Source organism: Pteronotus mesoamericanus, unplaced genomic scaffold (assembly GCF_021234165.1).
Source record: "Pteronotus mesoamericanus isolate MK-2021 breed Mesoamerican mustached bat unplaced genomic scaffold, CSHL_Meso_final contig_74, whole genome shotgun sequence".
Classification (NCBI taxonomy): domain Eukaryota; kingdom Metazoa; phylum Chordata; class Mammalia; order Chiroptera; family Mormoopidae; genus Pteronotus; species Pteronotus mesoamericanus.
Genome location: NW_026555247.1, coordinates 13,605,468 through 13,632,375, shown reverse-complemented (window position 1 = coordinate 13,632,375; position 26,908 = coordinate 13,605,468). Strand labels below are relative to the sequence as shown.

At 39.6% G+C, this 26,908-nt stretch overlaps 1 protein-coding gene across 3 annotated transcripts in view; it reads left to right on the top strand.

The window, feature by feature from the left end:
- The first annotated feature begins 933 nt into the window (after window positions 1-933).
- Window positions 934-26,908, top strand: part of B4GALT6 (beta-1,4-galactosyltransferase 6) — a 65,960-nt gene continuing 39,985 nt past the window's right edge. For 2 of the 3 annotated variants that reach the window (XM_054583501.1, XM_054583500.1), the window contains exon 1: window positions 934-1,543. In XM_054583501.1, the coding sequence (XP_054439476.1) occupies window positions 1,526-1,543 (18 nt within the window). In that variant the 5' untranslated portion in view covers window positions 934-1,525. Of the gene's footprint in view, window positions 1,544-23,293; window positions 23,411-26,908 lie in introns of all 3 variants that reach the window. The other variant, XM_054583499.1, reaches the window with a different exon arrangement.

Here is a 26,908-nt window from a genome sequence, read left to right as displayed (position 1 = left end):
TTAGGGCGGGGGGGAAAAGCACTTTGCTCCCTAAGCGTAATTTTGGGAGGAAATTCTCCCAGTGAAGTCGCCTCCTCCAGACACCCCTTTCTCTTTTCGTACATTATCCTTCCTTACTGATCCCCAGGGTGGAACGTTTCCGAGGCTCGAGACCCCGCCCTCAGCCCCAGGCAGCGCCGTGAGCGCTGAGGTCCCCAGGCGAATGGGGGCGACGGTGACGCAGGAGGCGGTGGGGGCCCAGGTCTTGGCGCTGGGTGAGGGGGCCGGTTTTCCCGCGGGCCTGGCCAATCAGGAAGCGCGGTGTTTCGGGAGCCGGGAGTGCAGCGGGTGGGCGGGGGCCCCTAGGTTTCCTCGGGTGCCGGCGCAGGGCCTCCTACAGTTTCTAGGGAACGCGCGAAGCCCCTTGGGGTGTGCGGGCGCACCCGTCTGTCCCGCTTTGCCTTCGCTGCTTCCCCGCCCCGTCAGAGCCGCTGCATTTGCGATCCAGAAACGGCTCCGACGGCGCCCGGCCTCCTCATCTTCGGGCACCTTGCTTCTGCCCGCAGCCCGAGTCGCCGGGCAGTTCTTCGCCTGGAGTCCGCGGGCCGTGCGGGGGCGGTGCCGGCGGGGGCGCCTCACCCGGGCTGGCGGCGGTAATGCTGCTGCGGTTGCCGCCTTTGCGGCCGGGTGGACAGCTGGCAGTGGCAGGAGCCGGAATCAGAACCGGAGCGCGCTCGTCGCTGGCCGGGACGCCGCCTCCGCCTGCGCTCGGTTTCCGCGGCCGCCGCGGGGCGCCGGGGCCCGGTGCGGCATGAGGAGGAGGCTGCACGCCGGCGAGCGCCCAGCTCCTCGGCCCCCAGGGCCCCCGCAGGCCCCCGCGTGCCGCGCGCTCCGGCTGCGGCCGCGGCGCCCACGCTAGCCCCGCGCGGGCACCAGACGCTGCGGTCCGGAGGAGGAGGAGGAAGGCGGCGGCGGCCCAGGCCTGCGGAGCGCAGGCGGCCCAGATTTTGAGCGCGTCCTGGACTCCGGGACGCCGCGGACGGAGCTGCCGGGAGCCCGGGCGTGCTGCAGTTTGCTGCCCCTCTCCGCAGGGGCGCCGCGGTGCGCAGCCCGCCTATCTTCCCACCTGGGTTCCTTCTTCCCATCGCTGCCGGGCGGAAAAAACGCGCGTTCTTGGCCTCCGCAGGTCCTTGCGTCCCCTCTCCCCACTCCACCCCTTCCCCGCAGTCCTCCCGCGCTTCCCCTCCCCCGGCCCTGGGGCCTCTCATTCATTCAGTCTGCTCCTTCCCTTTCCTCCTTCCTGCTTGGGCCCTCTCCCCAAGAGCCTCCCCGCGCGGACCCCGTTGCGGTCTCGGGGTTCTTAGTACATTCATGGAAGTTTAGGGCCTGGACGGTGCCCGCAAGTCCTGCCGGAGAGCGCAGCCCGAGCTGCCGTCTGGGAAGAAGAAGATGTCGGTGCTCAGGCGGATAATGCGGGTCTCCAATCGCTCCCTCCTCGCCTTCATCTTCTTCTTCTCCCTGTCTTCATCTTGTCTCTACTTCATCTATGTGGCTCCGGGCATCGGTAAGCACCGAGACACACCCTCTCTTCCCACGGTCACACTGGAGGAAACACAGGGTGTTACTTAGGGGATTTGGAAGCTGTATAAATAGAGGCCCGGTAGAAAGCGTTTAATTGAAATGTTATTTAATGTGTCAAATAAACTGCTTCGGGACATGGCTTTGGTATGTGAGTTTTGTTAGTGCAGTTTTAAATCACTTAAAAACTGCATCAACTGGACAGAGCAAAATTAGGTGTAATGGCCCCGGATGCTCCTGTCTCTTTCTTGAGTCTTCATGACAGCTTCATCCATTTAACATCAAGTCTTTAATCTTAAGCTCAGATGTAATAACTGGCTGTAAAAATATGATGGGGAGACCAAGGGCAGGAAATGTAAGTTCAAAAATGCACGTATTCTAGTGTTCTAGGTCAGTTTATAAGAACCGGGTCAGTGAACATTTGTGCCATACTTCAGAAATTTTTAGGCGAGGAGTTGTCTTGTAAAAACAATGCTGCATTATTTAGTCTGCTTGGGTCTGCTTTTCAAGGATAGTAGCCTCTCCTACCTGTTAGGATGACTTCTGAGATAAAATAATAATTAACAATGGGGTAAGATAGTTTGTAGTTTAACATTTTAAACTATCATTTTTTTGGGCTTTGGGCTAAAATACACTTTTGTTTAATCTGCTTGAATTGGCTTCTTAATTAAATATCCTAATTCCTCAGCCCCCTTTTGTTAAAAAGGTGCCAGTGTGGCATCCTAATGATTGAGAAATAGCAACTTCGTATGGATATTAAAACACACTGTATTTCCAAATTCTCTCTTGAGTTTTTCCTGGTTTATATATTTAATGTTAAATTAGCCACAGTGTGGCATCTCCTCCCATTTCTTGTTAGACCCTAGGAGTCTTTTAAGCCAGTGTCATTTCTCCCTTGACTTAGCTAAAAATGTATGGCTTCTTACAGAGTGAAAACACCTGCAGAATTTTGAGATGGGATTATTATCAGGGCATTGTCTTGTGGGGTTATAGATTATTGTAATGAATTGTGTGGGCAGAGGGGGGAGGTAAACCCCATTGACACCATTTAATTTCCTAAAATTATTACAAGATTTTTTTTTTATTGGAATACTTTATTGACTCTTGAACAAGAGGGTTGACATTTTAATTTATTTCAGTACTCAAAGTAAAAATATACACTGAATTAATTTTTTATATCTTATTTTTTATTAAAGTACAGTTAAAATACAATATTAAGTTGGTTTCAGGTGTACAGCTTGACTCTTTCTTGACTCACTTTTCAGATTCGAGTAAGATATATAAGCTCATGTAATGCTTGGGAAGACATAAGTGGTTGAAACCTTTATGTATCCCAAAATAGAAGTGTGAGGTTAAAGTTGGAAGACGATGAATATTTTAATATATCATTTCCCTTTAGTGTAGCTTTTTTCTTCAGGCTAAATAAAACATTCCTTGAAGCCTGTAGTAGAAATGACAGTGATAGCTCAGTGGATGTAAGAGTAGTTAACCAAAATATTCAGCAGGCTTTTCTTAAAAATCCTGCCATTTTGGAAGTCTTATAAATTAACTCCTCATTCTACAGCAATTTTTATTCTTTCATGTAGCCTTTTAAAAATTGGACATCTTTGGGGGATATTACTTTATTAGACATATAACTTATTTTGGAGAAAAAGTTTTTTTTACAATTAGATAACCATTTTCTTATTTTCTTGCTATTTTGAGTAACATTGTACAGTTATGATACTCAAAAAGCTAACCAAAGGGAATCAGAATTCCAGCTGTTACTTGATAGTCATTTAAAAAAAATCCTTACCTGAAAATATGTGTATTGATTTTAGAGAGAGAGGAGGAGGCAGGGAGAGGGAAGCATCAATATGAGAGAGAAACAATGGTCGGTTGCCTCCTGTAGCACCTTAACTGGGGGTCTAACCCGCAGCCTTTTAGTGTACAGGACGATGCTCCAACCAACTGATCCAACCAGGGCCAGGGTAGTAGTCCTCCATTTTTTGTTAGTGCATTAATGTTATCTATAGATTCTTAAAATTCAATTGATGTGAAGTACTAATACATGTTTCTTATTTATGCTTAATGTTTGTCATAGAATAATCATTGATATGTCATAAGAAATTGGCAGTTAGGTTCACACCTTTAAACTACTGTTGTGATGGGTCTTATAATTTATAATTTCAAAAAATTGAAGTCAGTAAGAATGAAAAGCAAAACTTACAAAGTTCTAGTAGTTTGTTAAATAGAATCTATTTTCCAAACCCAGTATTATTTAGCAGGAAAAAAAGAGCCTCTTTATTTATATTTTAAGTACTGGGAAACAGTTTCCTAAAATTCACATTTTTGCTTGAAAGCTTGAATTCTATCATTGGCAATGAATACTGTCAGTTTTTCTTGACATGTCAGGCTCGCTTTGTTCATTTTTGGGAAAATGAGGGTCAAATACAGAAATCTAAACAACTATTGTTTGCCAGTTGCTCTTTCAAGTAAAAATGATGTTCCATGAAAAATGTGACTAGTTCAGCTCACAGTGCAGCAAGCAATCACACAATTTGATTTTCAAGATGACCGTGGTACTTTGGTATGCTGCAGAAATACTTTATGCATGCTTTCCATTTCATCATAGATTTCTTATTAATGAGACATATCCAAAACTAATTAGGTTCTTATAACTAGTTTACACGATAGGCACATGGAATCTTTTTGAAATAATTCATATTTTAGCCTGAATTACATCTTGGAGCAAAATTTTCTTATAACTAAAGAGATCGCTTTTTATTAATTTACATAAATATTTTGCATCTCTTCTGTTAAATAGTTTATATTAATTCTGTCCACATTAACCTGTTTAGTAGACATCAATTGCATTTTCCTACCTCTTCCATCCAGAGACCTACTTTTGTCATGTGCCTTCCCCAGGCTTCCTGTCATTTTAGCTACTCTTCCTTAGTCTCCTTCACCTGTGTTCTTCCTTCCCTCCCTCTCTTTATGAGCAGATAATACCACACATTTGCAGTCAGTATAATCTGTTTAGTTTCTAATGTTTTCCCATGTTGCTCAACAATTTTTTGGTGGTTTCGGTCTTTCCATCTGCAATGAGTTGCATCAAGCTCAGAGCTCATTATTTTAAGAAAAATTTGAAACATTTTCCTTGACATTCTAATTCATGCAGGAAACACAGAGATAGTCTTTATATTATGAACTTAGTACTGAGGAAAATAGGTTTGCAGATCTCTCTCCATCTCCTTCCTGCAGAAGTGCACGGACCTGTTGCTCTAGCCCACCCAGTAGAGCCAGGGACCGTGCATTGTTTCTCATTCAGTCTCTACCTTTGGGCATGGTTGCAAACCAGTTTCCTTCCAAGGTGAACGCAGTTTCCTTCCAAGGAAACGGGCTGGATTGAGAATTCAGTATGAAACAGTTTCCAGTATAACTTCCAACATAACACAGGCATTTTCTGGCTATAGTATTAAAGGAGCAGATGAGCTGACCTGTAGATTCATTCAGCAAACACGAATAGAGGACCTCAGATAGGCTAGACATTGTTTGAGGCAGGGAAGGAAGAGAGGATGAAGACACGGTTCCTTTCCTCGCACTACAAGGGGATGAGCGCTAGGAAAGGGCTGCCGCAAGTCCTGGGAAACCACGCGGGGGCAGGGGGGTGGGTGGTGAGGGCTGGTTAGGGATTTCCAGAGGAGGTGGTGATTGGAGTGGGGCCTTGAGGATGGATAGGATTTATCTGAACTGAGTAAGGGATTCTAGTCAGAGGGAACAGGATGGGGTTCCAGAAAAGAGGAGCATTTCCATCTGGCTGCCACCGAAGGTGTGGGGTGGTAGGTGGGACACACTGGGAAGTCGTGGGGCTCTCCTACCCAGCCGAGCCTTCTGGTGCTTGACGTCCCTAAAGTTCTGGGCAGAGAAAAACTGGTCTCGGCACACACAACTTTCTCAAACCTGTCCATGACCAAGAAAGAAGTTTATGTGCCTGTGATCAGTGGGGTAATATTCTGGGGATGATGGTACAGCTGCCCGGAAAGTGGGGATTTTACTGTTCCTTTGACTCACCAGAGGCCCTGACCCATCCTAGACAGTTGACAGGCTGCTGTATTTTTAAAGTAAATGTGGATTCTGGATGGGCCACTTTGGTCTGATTTTCTGTGGGCCCTTTGAAGGAATTATCTTAGTGCTTTGTTATTTGGGCCTCTTGGGGGTTTGTGCCCTTCAGGGACTGGGGGAGTCAGGGATGGGTGGTCAGGGTGTAGACGTGTGTGTGCAAGTATATGTGATGTGGGAGAGGTGGCTTAGTTAGGTGTTCGCTTGGAGACCCCCCTGACCTTTCAGCTCGGTTTCTCTTGGCTGGCGCAGGGGGTAGCTGGTTGTCCCGCAGCTTTCCTGTCCTAGCCCTTTAAGCCTCGGTTCTGGCTGGATGAGCTGGGTTGTGTTCTTTTTGATGTGTTATCACCTGCTTTGTGTTTCAAAGGTCCTTTTGGTTTTCCCTTTACCAAATGCTCTCATCTACGTGCACCTTTTGGGAGATCTTTTGATTGAGGCCACAATGTTGGTCATTTCTTTCCTCTGGACCTTTCTTACTAGCCATGCATGCCATGCTAAAATTTTTGTCCTGTAAATTAAAGGAAACAGCAAAAGACTGAAAAAGAGGAATGGTGTGGTTTTCTGTTTTAGAGCAGTTCTTCTAGCATGGAGCTTGGGGTACAGAGGGCAGAACCAGTGGCAGGGAGGGTGTTATTTCAGTAGCTCAGGCAATAGAAGATTAGAACCTGATCAAGGTCATAGTTGGATCAGGGTAGAGTTGAGAGGATGTGAATAGGATTGAAGGAAAGGGAGAAGCTTTGAGACAATGCTTGCCTTCTAGCTTAGACAACAAGGCTTTGGTAATAGGGAACAAAGAAAGGCGCATGTCTTAAGGAGGCTGTTTTGGATTTAGAGAAATTTATTTGGGATGCCCACAGGATCTCACGGGAGAACTTGCCAGTAGGTAGACAGATGGAAATAAGGGCTTAGAGCCCAGGAGAAATGTCTCACAGGAGAGAGATTTGGGTATCTTTGGCATAAAGATAAATGACAGTTAACCTATTACCTGACACACCTCAGTAACAAAACTAACTCCGGCAAGCAGAAATGACTAAGTTACTCTTAAATGTGGAATGATAGGAGTTAAATTGGAATATGAAAAAGGCCCGTGTGTGGTTTGAAAAAGCTTCCCATGAGGCTCTGATACCCTTTTTCACTGTGCCGTCCCAAATGGCAGTCAGTGTGTTTGATACCCTGGAAAGTTTAGATGGCCGGGCGCCCAGGGAGAGCGTGTGGAAGAGAAAGTAGCCACAGATGACGTCCAGCAAGCTTAGAACAGGTGGAAAAGAGGAACAGGCAAATAAAGGGAAAGAGAGAGAGAGCATGAAAGTGAAGAGAGGCCTTTGCAAAAATAAATAAGGAAATAAGTAAAAATGATCAGCAAGACAAGTATTGCAGTGGGGCGAAGTCCCGTAGGGTAATGTCTGGAAGGCGAGCCGTTGACTTGGTAAGCAGGCGGTCTGTGAGTGTCCCTGCAGGAGCCGTTTTGGTGGTGTCAGCGGGCACCAACCAGATCGCCCTGAGTTGGGTGGAAAATGAGAGGCAAAGTGAAAGTGACTCATTTAGTGGAAGGTAGGGGTATAATGAAAGGGTGTAGGATCAAGGCACTTTACAAGATGGGAAGATCTGAGATCTTATGTAGAGGCTTAGGGAGTAAAGGTCAGGTTTGAAGATTTGAGAAAGGGAACGAATTATGACATGTGATCTAGGAAGACTGTATTTTTACTTATTCGTGCAGCAAATGTTTGTACCAAGCACTGTGGTTCAGCATTGAACAGGATGCACATGGTCTCTGTCTTCACAGAGCATACAGCCAGTGGGGAATTCACACAAATGAAGAATAACTGCACTAGACTAGATTGTGAAATACAGTTATAGCTGTATCAGTGTGCGGTTGGGGGCGCTCACCTAGTTTAGGCCTTAGGGAGAAGAGGAAGATTAAACTGAGGTCAGAAGCTCAAATTAGAGCATGAAATGGTTGGCTTGGGGAAGAGTACTTCTAACCGGAATGGGGCGCTTGAAGGCTAGGAATTGAGAGAGAAATGGAAAGTTAAAAAAAAAAAAAAAAAAAAAAGGGCAGGAGAGCACAGGGGAGTGTGGGCTGAAGTGAGAGAGGGAGAAAGTGATTCTGATCATCTGCGGTAGATCTTTGTAAGCTGGGTTTGAGAACTGGACTTTAGCCTGAGGACAGTGTCCAACCGTTGACCTTAAATTTTAAGTAGGAGAGTGATGTGATCAGCTTTGTATGTTAGAAATATTTAGGCTGTACTAGTATGACTGCATTAAAGGGAGCAAGATTGGAATCGAGAAGTCCAGGTAAAGGGAATGGCATCAAGTGTATAGGGAGATTTTTTTGGAGGTGGGAGAGGAGGAGATAAAGGTGTTTGCGACAGCAAAAGTTAGATGGGTACGGAGAGGGAAGTGAGGGCGTGCTGATGGGGTGGGTGGCTGAGTTACCTGTTCAGAGTGAGAGGCTCTGTTTACATAAGCGAATCCTCGTTTAGAGTGAACTGTTTCCTAGATGAGCCTAAGAGATTTGGTTTCTGCCTCGACACACACTAGAGGCTTAGTAAAGAATTGTTGACTGACTGAATATTCCTGATTAAATCACTTCTCTTTGTATGGCTTCTCCAGTTCATTCTCTCACCAGCTGACTTGTCAGTGCCATTTTGATGTTGACTGTTTGACACTTTGAGAGAATATGGAGGGGATTAGGAACAGTGGAGAAAATGCCAGGATTGGTCTGTGCATTAGATATCTATTACTTCCTAACAAATTACCCCCAAATTTAGGAAATAAGCATGAGTTAGCTTAGAGTTTCCGTGGGCCAGGAATCTGGACATGGTTTGCCTCGGTGCCTCTGGTTCAAGGTCTCTTACTAGGCTACAAAGTGTTGGTCAGGGTGGTGATTGAAGGCTCCATTGCAGGACGGTCTGCTTTCAGGTTCCTCTATGTGGATTTGAGGGTTGTTGGACTGGGGATCTCAGCTCTTCGCAGGTCGTTGGCTGGAGGCTGCCCTCAGCTCCTTGACATGTGGTCCTCTCCATACTTTCTTTGCCATTCTTTTCCCCCCAGAAAAGAGTCACTAGCTCTGGTCCACACTCAACAGAATGAAGAGGCCTTCTTAGAGGCTGCCTACCACAAATTGCCATTCTTGAGCAGTTTGTATAAGTCAGCTATATTGTTTCAGTGAATGAATCTAAATCTGAGGGCCTTGTGGGAAATGAGGTATTTTTGAAGGGGAAATTGATTCATTGGAACTTGACTATGCTAAATAACCATTCTCCATGTTATTCTTTTATGAATAAATTTGAGGTCTGTTAAACAGTGTAGCAGAATGATACAGTGATTTATTTACTCTTCAGCAGTGTTCATCATTACTGCTTTTCAATGTTTATTAAAGGTAAAAATAGCCATGTCTGCAGATATTTTTAAAAGAAAAACTCCTAATCTAGATTTATAGTCTCTGTATATGGTAGGTATTTCAAACACCATTTGGAATTCAGTTGGCAACAGAATGCTTTTTTCTCTTGAGTGGTATAAAATGTGGATAATTTTCTGACTTATCCTGGGGCCAGCCTGTTAATTATAGGATCTCAAGGCATTTGTGCTGCAGGCCTTGGGCTTTGGTGGTTGTAGCTGGGGCTGCTCCTCTCTCCAGCACAGCCCTATATTTTTATTTGCTCCTGTGACTGAGGGCTCAGGACTATGAGAACCTTTGCCGAAACTTTGTGCAAACAAGCCCCAGGAACAAGATCCCAGAGTTAGCCCACTGCTTCACTCATGGAGGTGCCCCTACCATACTCCCAAGCCCACACTAGTAGGCTAGCCTTGTTGTAAAGAAATGGAAGGAGAGACAGGCTCCTAAAGATTGTCAGTTGCCCAAAGTCTCTCCCATCTGTTGGAGGAGCTGAAGTAGTCAATTTTTGGAAGAGCTGAAATGCACACCTTGAGATACCTGACTCCATTGTGCCTGAGTGGAAGGAACTGATTGTTGCTGCCCTAGAAAGTGGAAGATTAGAGGGAAGTAGGCGCTCTCTCTTCAGCTTCAAGGCATTCCATATAAAATGAAACCTTTTTTTGGATAGCTTCAGATAGCAATGAAGGTTATTACAACAAGGCAGATTTTTGTCTCATTGTAAAGAAACCAAACCAAATCATTCTAATTGAGCTGTAAACAATGAAATACATGGCCTTATAAGCTCTCTCTTTATTTTATGTTTCCAAGCCAAGGGTTTCAAACCTGTTAAGTCTGGAAAAGGTACCTTGCTTGGAAGACTGGAAAGGCTTCTGATAGTCCTTTAAGCCCAGTTCGTCTGTGCTGTGTCAGATTCTGCAGCTGCTTTGCTTACCCAGCCAAAGGCCGACCAGCTCCTCTGCCTGCCCCTTCTTCCACCCACACTCCCTTTCGCGACTTGTTTTCCCTTTCAAGCCTGCCTTTCATGTTGTCTTAACCTAAGTACAAATGTGGAGGTGAGTGGGGAGCTGCTGTGAGCCGAGGGGAAGAAGGTGTATTGCAGAGTGATGTTTTTATCTTGGATTTCCTAGGTTTTGTTTTGGAGTTCTTAGAGAGTCAGAGGGCTCGAGGCTTTGTGTGTTTGCAGTCTTCTCCCTTTGGTCAACATTCCCGGCCCCTTACCAAGCTGACTATCGTTACCACTGCCTCCAACTGCAGTTTACCAGTTTAATCAGAACAGCTCCTCCCCATCATTTCTTTCATTCTTTTTTTTTTTAATTTTAATTTTTGGAGGACACAGTGATTTAATATTTAAAAGATCTTTTCTTTCCATTTCTGTCTTTTGTCAGGATAATAACAAAGTGAATAATATACGAGTAACATGATTTGAGTTGAAGATCAGGTCAGTTGAATGTGGAAAGTAGGTTTTCTGAGGATACCCAGAATGCCATTAGCATACCATTGCAAATTTAAGAGTTCCAATTAGTACTAGGTATATTTGCCTTATGTGTTGAGACTCCTGGAGAATTTTAGGTAGCAGCCCAATTTTATCTCTTCTCTAGCATGTAAATCCCAAAATTGACGTACCTTTAGCTGAACTCAACAAGAAAAAAGAGAGGGAAGGTGCAATACCATCAGACACGAAAGAGGAGAAATTACAACTGATGCCAAAGAAATACAAAGCATCATAATAGACTACTATGAACAATTATACTGCAATAAATTATATAACTCAAAAGAAATGGACAAATTCTTAGAACCATATAATCTTCCCAGTCTGAAAAATGAAGAAATAGAAAATCTGAATAGACTGAATAATAGCAATGAGATGGAATCAGTAATCAAAACTCCCCCAAACCAAAAATCTAAGATGAGATAGCTACACTGGTAAATTCTACCAGATATTCAAAGAAGATTAATACCAATCCTTCACAAAGTTTTCCAAATGGTTGAGGAGGGAATGCCTCCAAACTCATTTTATAAGACCAGTATTACCCTTATACCAAAACCAAACAAGAATACCACACAAAAAAGAAAATTACAGGCAAGTATTTCTGATGAATATAGATATAGAAATCCTCAACAAAATGTTAGCAAACCAAATTCAACAGTACATTAAAAGGATCATAAACCATGATCAAGGGGGATTTATTCCAGGGATGGATCAATATTTAAAAATCAATCAACATGATACACCACATTACCAAAATGAATAAAAATCATATTATTTTAATAGATGCAGAAAAAGCATTGGATAAAATTTGACATCCATTTATGATAAAACCTCTCAACAAAGTAGGTATAGACTGAACATACCTCAATGTAATAAAGGCCATATATGACAACGTGATGGCTAACATCATAACTCAACAGTGAAAAGCTGGAAGCTTTTCTTTTAAAATCACGAACAAGACAAGGATGCCCACTCTACTTTTATTCAGCGTAGTATTGGAAGTCTTAGAGCAATTAGGAGAAAGAAAACATCCAAATTGGAAAGGAAGATGTAAAATTGTCACCATTTGTGGATGATATGGTTTGATGTATAGAAAACCATAAAGACTCTACCAAAAAAATCTAGAATTAATAAATAAATTCAGTAAAGTTGCAAGGTACAAAATCAGTATGCACAAATGTGCTGCATTTTTATACACTAAAAATCATCAGAAGGAGAAATTAAGAAAAACAATCCCATTCACAATTGCATCAAAAAGAATAAAATACCTAGGAATAAATTTAACCAAGAAGGTGAAAAACCTATACACTGAACTATGACATTAATGGAAAAAATTCAAGAAAAATAAATGGAAAGATATTTTATGCTCATGGATGGAAGAATTAATATTGTTAAAATGTTGCTACCCAAAGCAATCTGCAAATTCAGTGCAATCCTTATCAAAATTCCAATGGCATTTCTCATAGAAATAGAACAAACAATCCTAAAATTTGAACCCCAAGCAGCCAAAACAGTCTTAAGAAAGAAGAGCAAAGGGGGAGGCATCATGCTTCTGGATTTAAAACTCTATTACAAAACAATAATAATCAAAGCAATATGGTTTTAGCACAAAAACAGACACAGACCAATGAAATAGAATAGAGTCCAGAAATAAACCCAGGCATATGTGAACAATTAATTTATGACAAAGGAGGCAAGAATATACAATGTGGGAAAGGATAGTCTCTTTAATAAATGGTGTTTGGTAAGCTGGACAGTCTTTTGCAAAGAATGAAATGATCACTTTCTTACACCATATACAAAATTAACTGAAAATGGATTAAAGACCTGAATGTAAGATTTGAAACCGTAAAAGTCTTAGGAAAAAACATAGGTAGTAAGCTTCTTTGACATCGGTCTTAGTTATGTTCTATGGAACTGACTTCAAAGGCAAAAGAAACAAAAGCAAAAATAAACAAATGGAACTACATCAAACTAAAAAGCTGCATACCAAAGGAAATCATCAACAAAATGAAAAGGCAAGCTACTGAATGGGAGATGTTTGCAAATCATATATCTGATAAATGATTAATATCTAAAATGTATAAATAACTTCTGCCACTTGATAACAAAAAACAAAGTTTGATTTTAAAATGGGCAGAGGATCTGAACATTTTTATAAATAAGGCATACAGGGACAACAGGTACATGAAAAGATGCTTACTAACACGAATCATCAGGGGAATATAAATCAGAACCACAACGAGACACCTGTCAGAAGGGCAATTATGAAACAGAAGAGGTAAGTGTTGGTGAGTATGTAAAGAAAAATGAAACATCATGCACAGTTGGTTGCAATGCAAACGGGTGCAGCCACTATGGAAAACAGAGTTTTCTTAAAAATGAAAAATGGAATTTTCATGTGATTGAGGAATTCTATTTCTGGGTATTCATTCAAAGAAAATGAAAACCTAATTCAAAAATATATGCACCCCTATGTACACTGCAGCATTATTTATAATAACCAACATATGGAAGCAGCCTAAGTTCCCATTGGTAGATGAATGGATAAAGAAGATGTGGTGCATATATACAATGGAATACTACTCAGACAAAAAAGAATGAAATCTTACCATTTGCGACACGGATAAGCCTTGACGGTATTATGCTAAGTGAAATAAGTCTGAGAAAAACAAATACTGTATGATTTCATTTATATGTGGAATAAAAACAACAACAACAACAACATTAAAACCAATCTTACAGAGAACAGGTTGGTGGTAGCCAGAGAGAGGAGTTTATGGAGTAAGTGAAATGGGTTGAGAGGATCAAGAAGTACAAACTTAAACTTCCAGTTATAAAATAAGTCATGGGGATGTAAGGTACAGCATGATGACTCTAGTCAATACTGTATTGCAAAATGGAAATTTGCCAAAAAAGTAAATCTTAAAAGTTTTTATCACAAGAAATAAAATTGTAACTTTGTATGGTGACAGATCTGCGGTGATCCTTTTGTAATGTATACAACTGTGGAATCATGTTGTATACCTGAAACTAACATAATGTGTGTCGATTATGATTTAAAAACAAAACAAAAACAAAATCAGTATTTGGCTAGAAAATTATTTTGATAAATCTTTAAGTTAAGTAGTTATATGAAGTTTGTTACTAGAACATGATATCTTGATTAAAATATTATCTCTTGTAATATTTGAGGCTTGCTAGTGTTAATATGACTTTATTGAAACCATGTTATATATATTGCCTTCCTGATAATTTAGTTAATTGCTCAGAAATTATGACTTTTAATTATAGTGCAATTTCCAGTTTAACTTGAAGAAGGAAGACTGGACTTTTAAAATTTGAATCGAGATGTGTGGTAAATAATTATAAGGTGACTTGTTTATTTTTTAATTTTTATTGATTTTAGAGAGGGAGGGAGGAGGGAGAGAAAGGGAGAGAAAACATCAATTTGTTTTTTTCACTTATTTATACATCATTCATTGATTTTTTTTATTTTAGAGAGAGAGAGAGAGACATCTGCTTGTTCCACTTATTTATGCATGCATTGTTTTTTTTTAGAGAGAAAGGGGGGAAGAGGGGGGAGAGAGAGAGAGTGATTGATTGAGATTGAGATTTGTTGTTCTACTTACGTATGCATTCATTGGTTGCTTCTTGTTTGTGTCCTGACTGGGGGTGAAACCCGCAACCTTGGTGCATCAGTATGACGCTGTAGTCAACTGAGCTACCTGGCCAGCGCCATGCTTGTTTATTGATTTAAAAATATTCGTTAGCTTTGAAAATCTTTGAAATTCATTTCCCGTGCTTTGTTTTTTTCTTTCCTGCTTGTTTTACAGTCATTTTTGTTTCATGAATAAGTTGAAATTGTGAAAGGTATTTTAATTGTAAAAACATGAGGAAGTCGAGGATGATTGTAGAACATAGTTCAGATTGGTCTCACATATTTTTTCTAAAGATAGAATTTGTAAGTAGATTGAGATTCCTTCCACATTCACCTTATGTACTCTGAAATCATTAATTTTCCCTAATTTTATAATGTTTTCTGGGGATGTTTATTAACAGTTTCATCTTTTACTCTCTAATTTCATTAAGTATATTTCCCTACTGATTTAATTTAAAAACTCTACTTAATTTCCTGCATTCTTCCTTTCTTAGTTCCCTCATTTCCTTCTGATTCAACTTTTCTCCACTGTGGTTTATAACTCTTTAATTCTTTGTGCTCCTGTCATGCCTTAAAGAAGCTTATTTTAAGTGAATAACAGTGAATTAACAAATGACAGGTCTGATAGCTATCTTGTGTTAGTGTTTTCATAGTTCTAGGTTCAGAATCTATTTTTTGAATTACCAGCTAAGTTTAAACTATCTTTTTAAAAGTTATTTTATTGATTATGCTGTTACAGTTGTCCCAATTTTTCCCCCTTTTCTCCTCTCTGCTTGGCACCCCCATTTCCTCTAGCAATCCCCTCCCTTAGTTCATGTCCATAGGTTGTGCATATAAGTTATTTGGCTTCTCCATTTCCTGTACTATTCTTAACATCCCCCTGTCTATTTTGTACTTACCAATTATGCTTCTTAATCTCTGCATCTTTTCTCCCATTCTGCCCCTTCCCCTTCCCAGCTGATAACCCTCTAAATGATCTACCTATCTATGATTGTATTTCTGTTGCGGTTGTTTGCTTAGTTTGTTTTTTAGATTTAGTTGTTGATAGTTGTGAATTTGTTGCCATTTTAATGTTCATAGTTTTGATCTTCTTTTTCTTAAATAAGTCCCTTTAACATTTCATGTAATAATGGCTCGGTGATGATGAACTCCCTTAGGTTTACCCAGAAAAGGGTAAAGCTAAGGGAGTTCTTTACTTTTACTTTATCTGCCCTTCCATTCTAAATGATACCTTTGCTGGATAGAGTAATCTTGGTTTTGGGTCCTTGCTTTTCATCATTTTGAATACTTGCCAGTCCCTTCTAGCCCGCAAAGTCTCTTTTGAGAAATCAGCTGACAATCTTATGGGAACTCCTCTGTAGGTAACTCTCCTTTTCTCTTACTGTTTTTAAGATTCTTTCTTTGTCCTTAACCTTTAGCATTTTAATTATGATGTGTCTTGGTGTGGTCCTCTGTGGATCCAACTTCTTTAGGAGTCTCTGTGCTTCCTGGACTTGTATGTCTATTTCCTTAACTGAATTAGGGAAGTTTTGTTTCATTATTTTTTTCAAATAAGTTTTCCATTTCTGGTTCTTCCTCTCCCCTTCTGGCATCTCTATGATTTGAATTGGTTTGTTTGGAGATGCCCCAGAGGCTCCATATACTATCCTTGTTTTTCTTTTTAATTTTTTTCTTCTAGCTCTTCTTGTTGAATGTTTTTGTCTTCCTTATGTTCCAAATTGTTGATTTGATTCTCAGTTTCATCCCTTCTACTGTTGGTTGTTGGTAGATTTTTCTTTATTTCACTTAATGTAGTGAAATAAAGTACCCTTCAATTCTTTCTGGGCCTTTTTCATGCTGTTGCCATGCTCAGTGAATTCTTTGAGGATCTTGATGACCAGTGTTTTGAACACTGCATCTGTTAGGTTGATTACCTCCATTTCATTTACTTCTTCTGGGGTTTTTTTCTGTTCTTTCATTTGGGCTATATTTCTTTGTCTCCTCAATTTGGCAGCCTCCCTGTGTTTGTTTCTGTGAATTAGGTAGAGCTGCTTTGACTCTCTGCCTTAGTAGCATGGCCTATTGCAGAAAAGACACTTGTAAATTATGTGGGGCAGAGCCTTAGGTAATTGCCAGTGGTGTGGGGGCAACCCGCCTCAGCACTTTGTGGCTCTGTGGCGGCGGGGAGGACTTGGAGAGGGGACAGGGCCACTGCCTGGCTTCTGGAAGATTGCCTGGTACTTGCCCTGTTTCCAGTAACTTCACTTACTCCCCAAATGCAACTGGTGCCCGTTCAGCTGTTTCCCTGGTGTTGAATCCTAGGGGTGGTTGGTCTGAGTAAGTTGTAATTCCATGTGGGCCCTTTAATCAGAGTCTCCTGAGAATCCTGCAGTTTCTTCCTCCATCCCAACCCCCACTAGTTTTTACAGCCATAAGTTATAGGAATTTATCTTCTGGCCCTGGAACCCTGGACTCTGTGGTCTAGCCTGGGGCTGGGATCCTTTGCTCCTGAGGTATCCCTCCCAATTTTTATCCACCACACGTGAATGTGGGACCCCCCCATTCTGTTGTGTCTCTGCCCCTCCTACCCACCTGGATGAATGTGGCTTCTTTAAATCTTTCGTTGTCAAGACTTCCATACAGCTTGATTTTCTCATGGTTCTGGATGTTATATGTTTTGAGGTCTCGTAATTTTTTCTGTAGTTGTATGAGGAAGTGAAGCGTATTTACCTATGCCTCCATCTTGACTGGAAGTCACGTTTAAACTCTCTTGGACTGATGTTCTGATTGGTGCAAAGGTACTTCCAATGGTTAAGGTGGTTTATGCTTCTTCAGGGTTTTGGTTTTTATAGAGGAACTGTAGAGGCCCCTTAGTTTCTGGTACTGCTTGGCAAATGGTAGACATTCAATAAATATTTGTTGAATAAACATGTCTTTACCTTGAACGTCTTTAATAAGATCATTGGAAAAGTCAAATTTTATTTAAAAATATTTTACCTTGATCTGTATTTAAACACAAATAAACTTTAGAAATAACACTGTTAAATGTTAAACTACAGAGTGGAACTGGCAAAGCACCTGTTGTAAAGAATTTCTTGTTAATTTTTAGTGTCTGTATCATCAAAGCTTGAGCTGTTGTCTAAGATCTGACCTAGACATGTACTGTCTATGATCACTGTATATGGCTCCTTGATAAAAATGGGATGATGAACATGGAATTCTTTCATTCTCTTTTCATTAGCCAGCCCATGACTTACTTGAAAGATGAGGAGGAGAGTATTATAGGTTGGTAATTTTTTGTGCTGCACATTACCTTGAGCCCATACCTGGCTTTCAATTATCATCACCATGGTAAGATTCTCTTTAAATAGTACTTTGACATAAAGTGAATTGTTTTATAGTCTGGCACAGTTTAGACTTTTTTGTTTTAAACCCAAGCAATATTGTGGTTCTAGGCAAAGTATGAACTGTATTTCATATATTGTCTGGCTTAATCCTGGGGTTTATAACATTATTATTGCAGATAATATATTTAGCTTTACCAGCTTAGATGAATAATTTCTGAGAATTTGTTGAAAGGGACTAGATGTGGAAAAAAGAAAGCTTTAAGCATCTGAAATTGATATTTAAAAGGTTATTGTGAGTTCTTAGAAATTCAGAGATACCTGATTCAGATATCTGTAGTTAATATCAAAGGGCATTTGTAAGTAGTATTTTGCTCTTTTCCATATTGTTTATTTCCTTATATGTTCTGTTAATAGTATGGGAAACCATTTTCCCTCCTGTAACTTTAAATGCTCCTTTTTTTAAAATTTATTTTTATTGTATTTTTTCCATTATCATTTACCCCCCTTGTACCCCCCTCCCCCTGCAGTCATCACACTGTTGTCCACGTCCATGAGCCCTTTTCCCTTTTTGCCTGATACCCCTACCCCCTCACCTCCCCACCCACCACGCATAGCTGTCCTGCTCCCTATCTATAACTCTGTCCCTGTTTTGCTTGTTAGTTCAGTGTGTTCATTAGATTCCGCAAATGAGTGAAATCATATGCTATTTGTCTTTCTTTGACTGGCTTATTTCACTTAACATAATGTTCTCCAGGTCCATCCATGCTGTCTCAAAGAGGAAAATTTTCTTTCTTCCTTTTTTTTTTTTTATGACTGAGTAGTATTCCATTGTGTAAATGTCCCATAGTTGTTTTATCCACTCATCTACTGATGGGCACTGGGCTGCTTCTGTATCTTGAACATAAGGGTGCTTATGTTTTTTTAATTGGTGTTGGCAGATACACTCCCGGAAGTGGGATCACTGGGTCAAAAGGCAGATCCATTTTTAGTTTTTTGCGTTATCTCCATACTGCTTTCCGCAGTGGCTGCACCCATCTGCGTTCCCATCAAAGTGCAAAAGGGTTCTTCTCTAAATTCTCACTAGCGTTTGTTGTTAGTTGTTTTAGTGTTGATAACCATTCTGATCGGTGTGAGGTGATATCTCATTGTGGTTTTAATTCACATTTTTCTGATGATTAGTGACATTGAGCATCTTTTCATATGTCTGTTGGCCAGCTGCATGTCGTTTTTGAAGTGTCTATTCAGGCCCTTTGCCCATTTTTTAAATTGGATTGTTTGTTTTTCTTTTGTGTTGAGTTTTACGATTTCTTTATAAATTTTGGATCCTAACCCCTTATCAGGTGTATTGGTGAATATGTTCTCCCCTTCTGTGGGTTGTCTTTTTATTTTGTTAATGGTTTCCTTCACTGTGCGAAAACTTTTTAGTTTGATGTAATCCCATTTGTTTATTTATTCTTTTGTTGTCCTTGCCTGAGAAGCTATATCAGATAAAATATTGCTGCAAGCAATGTCCAAGATTTTAACTGCCTATGTTTTCTTCTAAGATTTTTATGTTTTCAGGTCTAACATTTAAGTCTTAAATCCATTTTGACTTTATTCTTGTGTGTGGTGTAATAAGGTGGTCTAGTTTCATTTTTCTACACACATCTGTCCAATTTTCCCAACACTTTATTGACTAAACTGTCATTAGCCCTTTTTATGTGCTTGCTTCCTCTGTCAAATAGTAATAGACTATAAAGGTGTGGGTTTATTTCTGAGCTCTCTATTCTGTTCCACTGATCTATGTGCCTGTTTTTATGCTAGTGCCGTGTTGGTTTGATTTCTCTGGCCTTATAGTATAGTTTGATATTAGGTAGCATGATTCCTCCAACTTTGTTCTTCTTTCTCAGGATTGCTGTTGCTGTGTAGGGCCTTTTTGCTTCCATATAAGTTTCTGAAATATTTGTTCTAGCTCTGTGAAATACATCATTGAAATCTTGATAGGAACTGCATTGAATCTATAAATTGATTGCTTTGGGTAGCATGGATATTTTAATGATGTTAATTCTCCCTGTCTAAGCACTCCTTCTGACTTCCTCCTCTTCACGTTAGTTGACATCTGGTTTGCCCCTCCCATTGTCACTTCCCTTATAACTTTTTACATTGAAGACTTCTTTTTTTCTTTGTCTCTTCCTCTCCTCTGTAACGTTCAACCATTGCTCTTTCCAACTTGCTGCCTCTCAGAGTCATTAAGACCGGTGCTTGAATGCTGATTTTTTTAATTATCCCCATATCATTTTTTTGATCTTACAATGGGGGAAATTGTACCTGTCTCCTCGGGTGCTGTCTGTTTCTTAGGGCTGCCACATATTACCACACACTGAGGGGATGAAAACAACAGAAATTTATCACCTCATAGTTCTGACATGGTTGATGAGTCTCCCTTCTTCACTGTGTTCAACTTCAGACTCATTTATCTTGGGGCCTTTACTTTCGTGCCTCCTGTTTGTGGTCTGTCTCCACATCTGCATCAACTTCATCTTATCTTCTCCTCTCTAATTAATGTTTTCTGTGGTAATTCACCACCATAGTTCTCACTTTGACTATTGTATGAGTGTCTTCCTAAATTGTATTTCTAGCCCCTTTTTCTTAGCTCCAGTGTTAGCCAGAATGCCTAAACTACACGCCTCCCCTCAAAATCAGCTCTGCACTTGACCTACTTTTTGTTAAGGGACCAGCAGCTGTGTGTCCTTGTGGTTAGGGACATGGCTCTCGGGAGCAGAGAGGTGTTGTGTGTGAATCCTTCAGAGCTCAGGAAACCTTTCCAGATCACTGTAGACTGGCATAGTCTTCTCGTCTAAGTACTTACTGTGCTTTCACTGAACAAAGCTGGATGTGGAGAGGAGTGTGGGGAGAGAGTGATAGCAGATGTGTTCCTCAGTTATCTTCAAATAAGAGTGAGGCAAGTTCATAAATCTGTTTCCTCGCGAACCCAGGGTAGGGTGCCTAGGAACTGTTGTCAACTGTTGATTTTTGAAGGTTTTTTTTTTTTTAAGTTGTAATTTTTCTTCCCCTGGAAGGCAGAACTGGTAAATAAGTTTAATTTCTGTCTCACAATGCAAAGGCAAATAGCAAATGAACTAAATTAGAGGGCACACGGCATGATTTTAATTAAGCAATTGTAGTTTTTAGTGTATTTCTGGTTGTGTTGCGACCAAAGGGTAAGGCTGGGAAAGATTTGCCTGTTTGTTTTTGAGATGTAGTTTCTTAGTTGGAAAAGAAATTTTAGACAAGGATTTCCTCTAACATACTGGCTTGCCAATAGAATGTTACATTTTATATTAATGATAATTAGGCATATAGTTACTTGAGTGTGGATTGACTTAGTTTTATAAGGTTTAAAAGTCAGATAGTTTAAACCATTTTTCTGTTGGTTTAGTGTGGCAGCACTTTGACACATCGCTTTTTTCACGTTGGCAAGACTCCCTATTTAATCACAGCTTCATTTGCTAATGGGTTCTGATCTTCAGGGATTCAACCCATGAGGACCATTAACCTAAGGAATGTAACTCAATTAGCTGTGCAGGATTGAAAATAAACTAATAGACTTTCCATTTGGAGAGGCTGGTATTTTGCTTTATTTATTTTTTTTCACATTGATCTAGTGAACAGTAAATGCATTATTTTGGTACCTGGTTCACCTTTGTCACAGGTGCCACTGGTAATCATTATTTTCTTAACAGCTTTGTTACCTGGTATTTTGAAAGTTTTTAGGAAAATTTGACATTGTTTTTTTCTATCCCATATTTTTTCCTTGGTACTTAAATTTGACTTGTCTTCAAGATGTCAGACAGTTTTCTTCATATGAATTGGTGTGTTAATTAAAAGTAAAAGCTATGTAGTATTTTAAAATTCTGTTTCCAGCACACACAAGAAGCATGTATGTTCTTATTTAGCATACCCTTGCTGAGACCAGTACTGTTTTCTAAAGTCGGGGAAGCAAAATCAGTATTGGCTTAGATCTTGGCTCAGTTCTGCTCTTCCATGACTGGTCTTTTTACAGTTTGGTGCAGATCAAATATTGTAAGATATTTACATCACTGATAACAAATTTTATGTATACCTTTAGGATTAAATGATCCAAGGTATTGTAAACCAGTTGGTGTTACTTACCTATTTGATTCTTTTTTTCTCCTGCATCATTTCATTTGAACTTGAGATTTTGGTTTAGGTATAATTGCTAAGTTAAGGTTAGTTTGGCTTATATTGAACATTTTCTCACATTTTTGATTAGCTATTCTTTGTTCTTGTTTTTCACTTTTTCTCTTTTCAAGTCCACCCAAGAGCAAAAACATAGTAAGAACATGTGGTGTTTGTAAGCCAGTATAATAAATTCAAGCCTAAACAAGTCAAATCTAATTATAGGACTGTTTTCTAGAGAGGATGTAGACATGCTCTTAAAACTGATTGAGGTAAAGCTTATATAAAACCTGGATTTCTGTTTCTCTTTTGTGAATTGAAGGTGAAAGGAGAAGTGTTATTTTACTCTGTTTCTGTACTAGTTTTATTTACTCTCTGTTCATTTGGACTTTGAGCAAGTTCAAATTTAAATAAAAAATAGGAAAGGAGATAGTAAACAATACATTTAGCTCATCTGTCTGTACTGTCTTGAGGAAGTAGAACACGGTTCAGAAAATTAGTTGGTATTTTCAGTTTTTTCATTTTGCATTTGGTTTTTCAAGAATGTTGTGATTGTATTCCGAGACAGTTGCATTTTCTTGGTTTTTCTGTGGTAATGAGCCTTCTTCTCTGGTCTGATTGTAGTTTGTGATTTTGGGGCTTTATGCATAGAGCATTTAGAGTAGAAGGGGCTTTAGAGGACATCTAGGGCAATATATCCTTTTTTGAAAGGAGGAAAGTGAGATCCAGTGAGCCATCCAAAGTTATGCACTGTGTTAGCAAAATCAGGACCATGAGAGAAAGGGCCTTTGGCTTTAGTCCTGTGACTCCCTGAGATGTGGCATTTCAAAAGGCAGGTATTTTTTGTAATCTTTGTCAGTTTGCCAGTTTCTCCCAAAGGAAGAAATTAGAAGCCTATTTTTAAAGCACTTACCACAAAGAATTAAATTGACCAACTTTGAAAATGCACATTGATTTTGATTTTGTCTGCTTTTACAACCCTGGTAGGAGGATCTGTGATTCAAAGAGAATGTAAAAGTTGAAGTAATTAACTGTTAGAAATGATCAGAATAGATATTGATTCTTGATAATCCTGCCCTGTGCAACCCAACACATTGAGAATTTGTAAGATCCATATCTGTACTAGATGTTCTGGTGATTTATGGTATATTTATGGTTAGATAAGGAATCCTCACCTTTGTGGGGATTTTGGTTTGGGGGAATTAGTACAGAATTAGAGGAAGTACATTTTATAACTATATGATTGCATATTTGTAATAAAAATGCCTCTTTTAAATTTCTAAGTGTATTCTGAAGTAGAAAGTCATTTATGGGCAAAAGAATTCATTATGATATTTCTGTTTGTTCATTTAGTCTTTTTTGATGGATATCACTACTTTAATTTTTCACCTTTATTTTTAAAAAGCAATCTTTTGGTAAGTTTTTGATAATGAGAAATAGTCATTTTATATTGTCTATTTTCCCTTTGAACATGCTAATCGAGTCAGTTGGGGTTTTTTCGGCAGTTCCCCAGTTCTGAATATTTTATTGAATTAAAAGATTACTGAGTCATGACATTATCTCTTCATTTCCTTTTGTAGCCAACACATATCTCTTTATGGTACAAGCTCGAGGAATGATGTTGAGAGAAAATGTGAAAACAATAGGACATATGATCAGGCTTTACACAAATAAAAACACTACACTCAACGGTACAGGTAAGATTGCTTCCTGCTTAATCTTGCTTTGCTTCTGCTTCTCATCCTTGTAGTTATAAAGCAGTAACCAGATCTCTCAAGCTCTGGTCCTGCCTGTTAAAGATGAGGGTATCTCCTAAGTGTATGGAGAACTTTTTTACTGATCTAGCCAGGACTGTCCATATTCTAGGATCTGTAAAGGTATGGTCCCATACCTAAACACAAGTGATGAGGGTTTTGTACAAGGATACGTAAGTTAATTTTTGCAAACATAAACAAAATAGAAAAGCAGCTTGTATTTTTTTCAATTCTATTGTATTTAAAAGAGAAATTAACTACAAAAAGAATAATGTATTCATAGTAGCTATTCTGCCCCCTTTCTTTATGCTCATTCTAATTCTTAAAATTTTTTCCAAGTATGTCTAGACAATACTTATTTTTTAAAAATTATAGATATTAATAATTTTACAGACTTTTTAGAAGCTAAAGGAAAAATTGTAAAAAAATTGGAAATCAGTGGCTGCTCTTAGTCTATTAAAAGTATTATCTGGAAGAAGGAGGTCCATTAGAACCATGTGAAGTTAAAATTTAAGTAATAGGCCAAGTTAGTGATGGTAAAATTGGTATCCACAGGTTTAACTGTTGTGGAAGGATGCTTGTGCTTCTCTGTGGCAGGATTTCCACATTGTTTCTGGAGGACTGTGCAGTGTTACTTTAAAGGGTTCAGTGGCTGATGGTCAGTTGTACTCTCTGTATCCTTATTTTATTTTATTTATTCTAAAGATTTTATTTATTTATTTTTAGAGAAGGGAAGGGAGGGAGAAAGAGAGGGAGAGAAACATCAGTGTATGGTTGCCTCTTATATGCCTCCTACTGGGGACCTGGCCTGCAACCCAGGCTTGTGCTCTGACTGGGGATCGAACTGGCGACCCTTTGGTTTGCTGGCCGGCACTCAGTCCACTGAGCCACGTCAGCCAAGGCTGTATTGTCATTTTAAACAGTTAAAATTAAAGATTTAATTTGTGTCAACAGTTCTTCATTGGCCACTGTAAGCAATATACCCACATACTCCACTAATGGGACATCCTTATCTCTCAACCATAGACGTTTTTTCTTAAAATGCATGTTAAGGTGGGTAATAGTTTTAGACCCTTCTAAATATTGAACACTGTAACATATAAATTCTTAGTTTAATTATATATATGCTTCTATAAAATCCATTTTAGTCATTTGCCAAATTTGTGTTATGATCACAACAAATTGAAACACTCTTGTTTTCTTTTTAATTTCTTTTAGAAAGACTGTCTCATTGTAGTTGATATTTTAATAGTACAGTTAAAGTCTCATTAACTGGTGTGAATACTAGGCCAATTTTAGAAGTTTATATATTTTAAAAGCTTCTTTAGGACTTACCGTGATTGAATGAGTTGACCACGAAGGTGTTCATTAACAGAGATATGAAGCATCTTTAGATTACTGTATTTGTATAAATGAATTACTAAAATTCTCTGTATAATCAAGTTCTTTTCCTGGGGTATGAGTAAGTAATATGTGTGAAATTTTAAGCATAATTAGGAGAACCAATTGCTTGGACAAAATGAACTTCCCCCTCAACCTCCTAAAACTGAAAGTAAAAAGAAATCCTCTCCTCTTTTCACCAAGCCATAGTTTCAATGAAGACTGAATAGCCAATGCATACTTTGATTAAAGTTTGCTTACTTTTAGGAACCTTTGAAAACTTTCCATATGTTCCTTTATTGGCAGTAAATTGTTCTCAGGAGACAGTCAATCATTGTATCAGGTAGGAATTGGGTTTGGTTGTAAGAGAGACCCAACTGCAATGCTTTAAACACATGAGGATTATGTTCCAGTTTGGAAGTGGCATGTCTGGGACTCTGTGTAGCTTCACAGTCCAAGATGGCTGCCAGGGCTCCAGTCTTTGTGTTGATACGTGACTCAGTAAGAAGGAGAAAAGGATGAGGGAAGTCTTCTGGAGCCTTCCAGGAAGTCCCACACAGTATTTCTGTTTACATCTCACCAGCCAGAACTCAGTCATAAGCACACGGGGAATCACAGTCTCTGAGCTGGCTCACTGGTGCTCTGAATAAGATTGGGGTTCTGTTACCTAGGGAAAGAGGGGAAAGGGAGTTTGAGTAGGCGCCTCTGAGCCTCTGCCATTTTCATTTATATTGAACAATTAGTACAGTTGGTATATTTACCTAGATATTGGGGATGCAGCATTCACAAAAACATCCTCCCTTTATGTGAGGTGTCTGGGAGGGATGGGAGCATATTTATAATGCAATTGTTTATTTCTGTATGAACTTACACAAATATGATATGCCAAAAAAGGAGATAATTGCCAATAAGATGTACAAGAGCTAGCGGGATTCTAGGGGCCAACTAATTAACAGGCACTGGCTCATTTAAAATTTAATAGTTAGATTAGATCTTAAAGGTTCTCCTCACCAGGCAAAAATTTGTAACTGTGTGAGGTGATGGATAGGAACTAAACTTGTGGTAGTCATTTTGCAACATACTTCTGTCAGATCATTATGTTGTACACCTTAAAGTAATGCAATGTTACATGTTAATGAAAATATAAAAATGAAAATTTAACATTTAATGGTAAATAGGTTGTGATATTTATAAGTACATTTGATTTCAAAAAGGGGCTTTTAACCCTGTACCTGATGTTCTAAAGCATCAAAAGTTAATAGATTATATATAATATTTTTGTAAAGAAATCACATACTCTCATCTAACAGTGCCATGCCTTGTAGCTATGGAGTCAGTCAAATTTAAGAAATGAGATACATTCAGTGAATAATTACCAAAGCAGATGAAAAGGGTCATGTAATGTGGGAGTTGGCAGGTTTGTAGAAATAGGCCCTCAGACACTGCCACACGGACACGATAAGCTAGTGGTAGGCAGATTAGAACTCTCATTGAGTTTCTGTTACCACTTTAACCTGCCCTTTCGCAGGAAAAACAAAGCCCTCCATTGGTCTCCGTGGGTCCTGTTCTCCTTTTCCAGGCCAGTGAGAGCTGGTGTGGGGAACCCGTGTGGCACTCTTTATTCTGTGTTTCCCTTTCCTCTGGGTGTGGCTCGGGAAGGGAGGAAAAGGCAGGAGGCCCAGAAGTCCCTGTGTGTGCTTGTTCATCCATTCATTAGATGAAATAATGTCTATACTTTAGAGCAGTTGTGGTGGATGAGTCTAAAATGCACCTATCTATCATGCATACATATCCTTTTCAAACTGCTCCTAACCACCTTGTAGGAATAATGATTTTGTAGATTGGTTACAGTATACTCCCCAAAACCTTAAGTCATTGTTGGCCCTGTTATCAGTTGTAAAGTGTTCATTCGCATTAAGTTTCTACTATGTTGTAGGTATTTTATCAGATACCTTAAATCAGAGGAAATTTGAATTCAAAAAGGAGATACAGTGGCAGACTAGTGGCGGGGGTGGGTAGACTCATATACATAACATGTTGGGATGACATACATGTCACTCG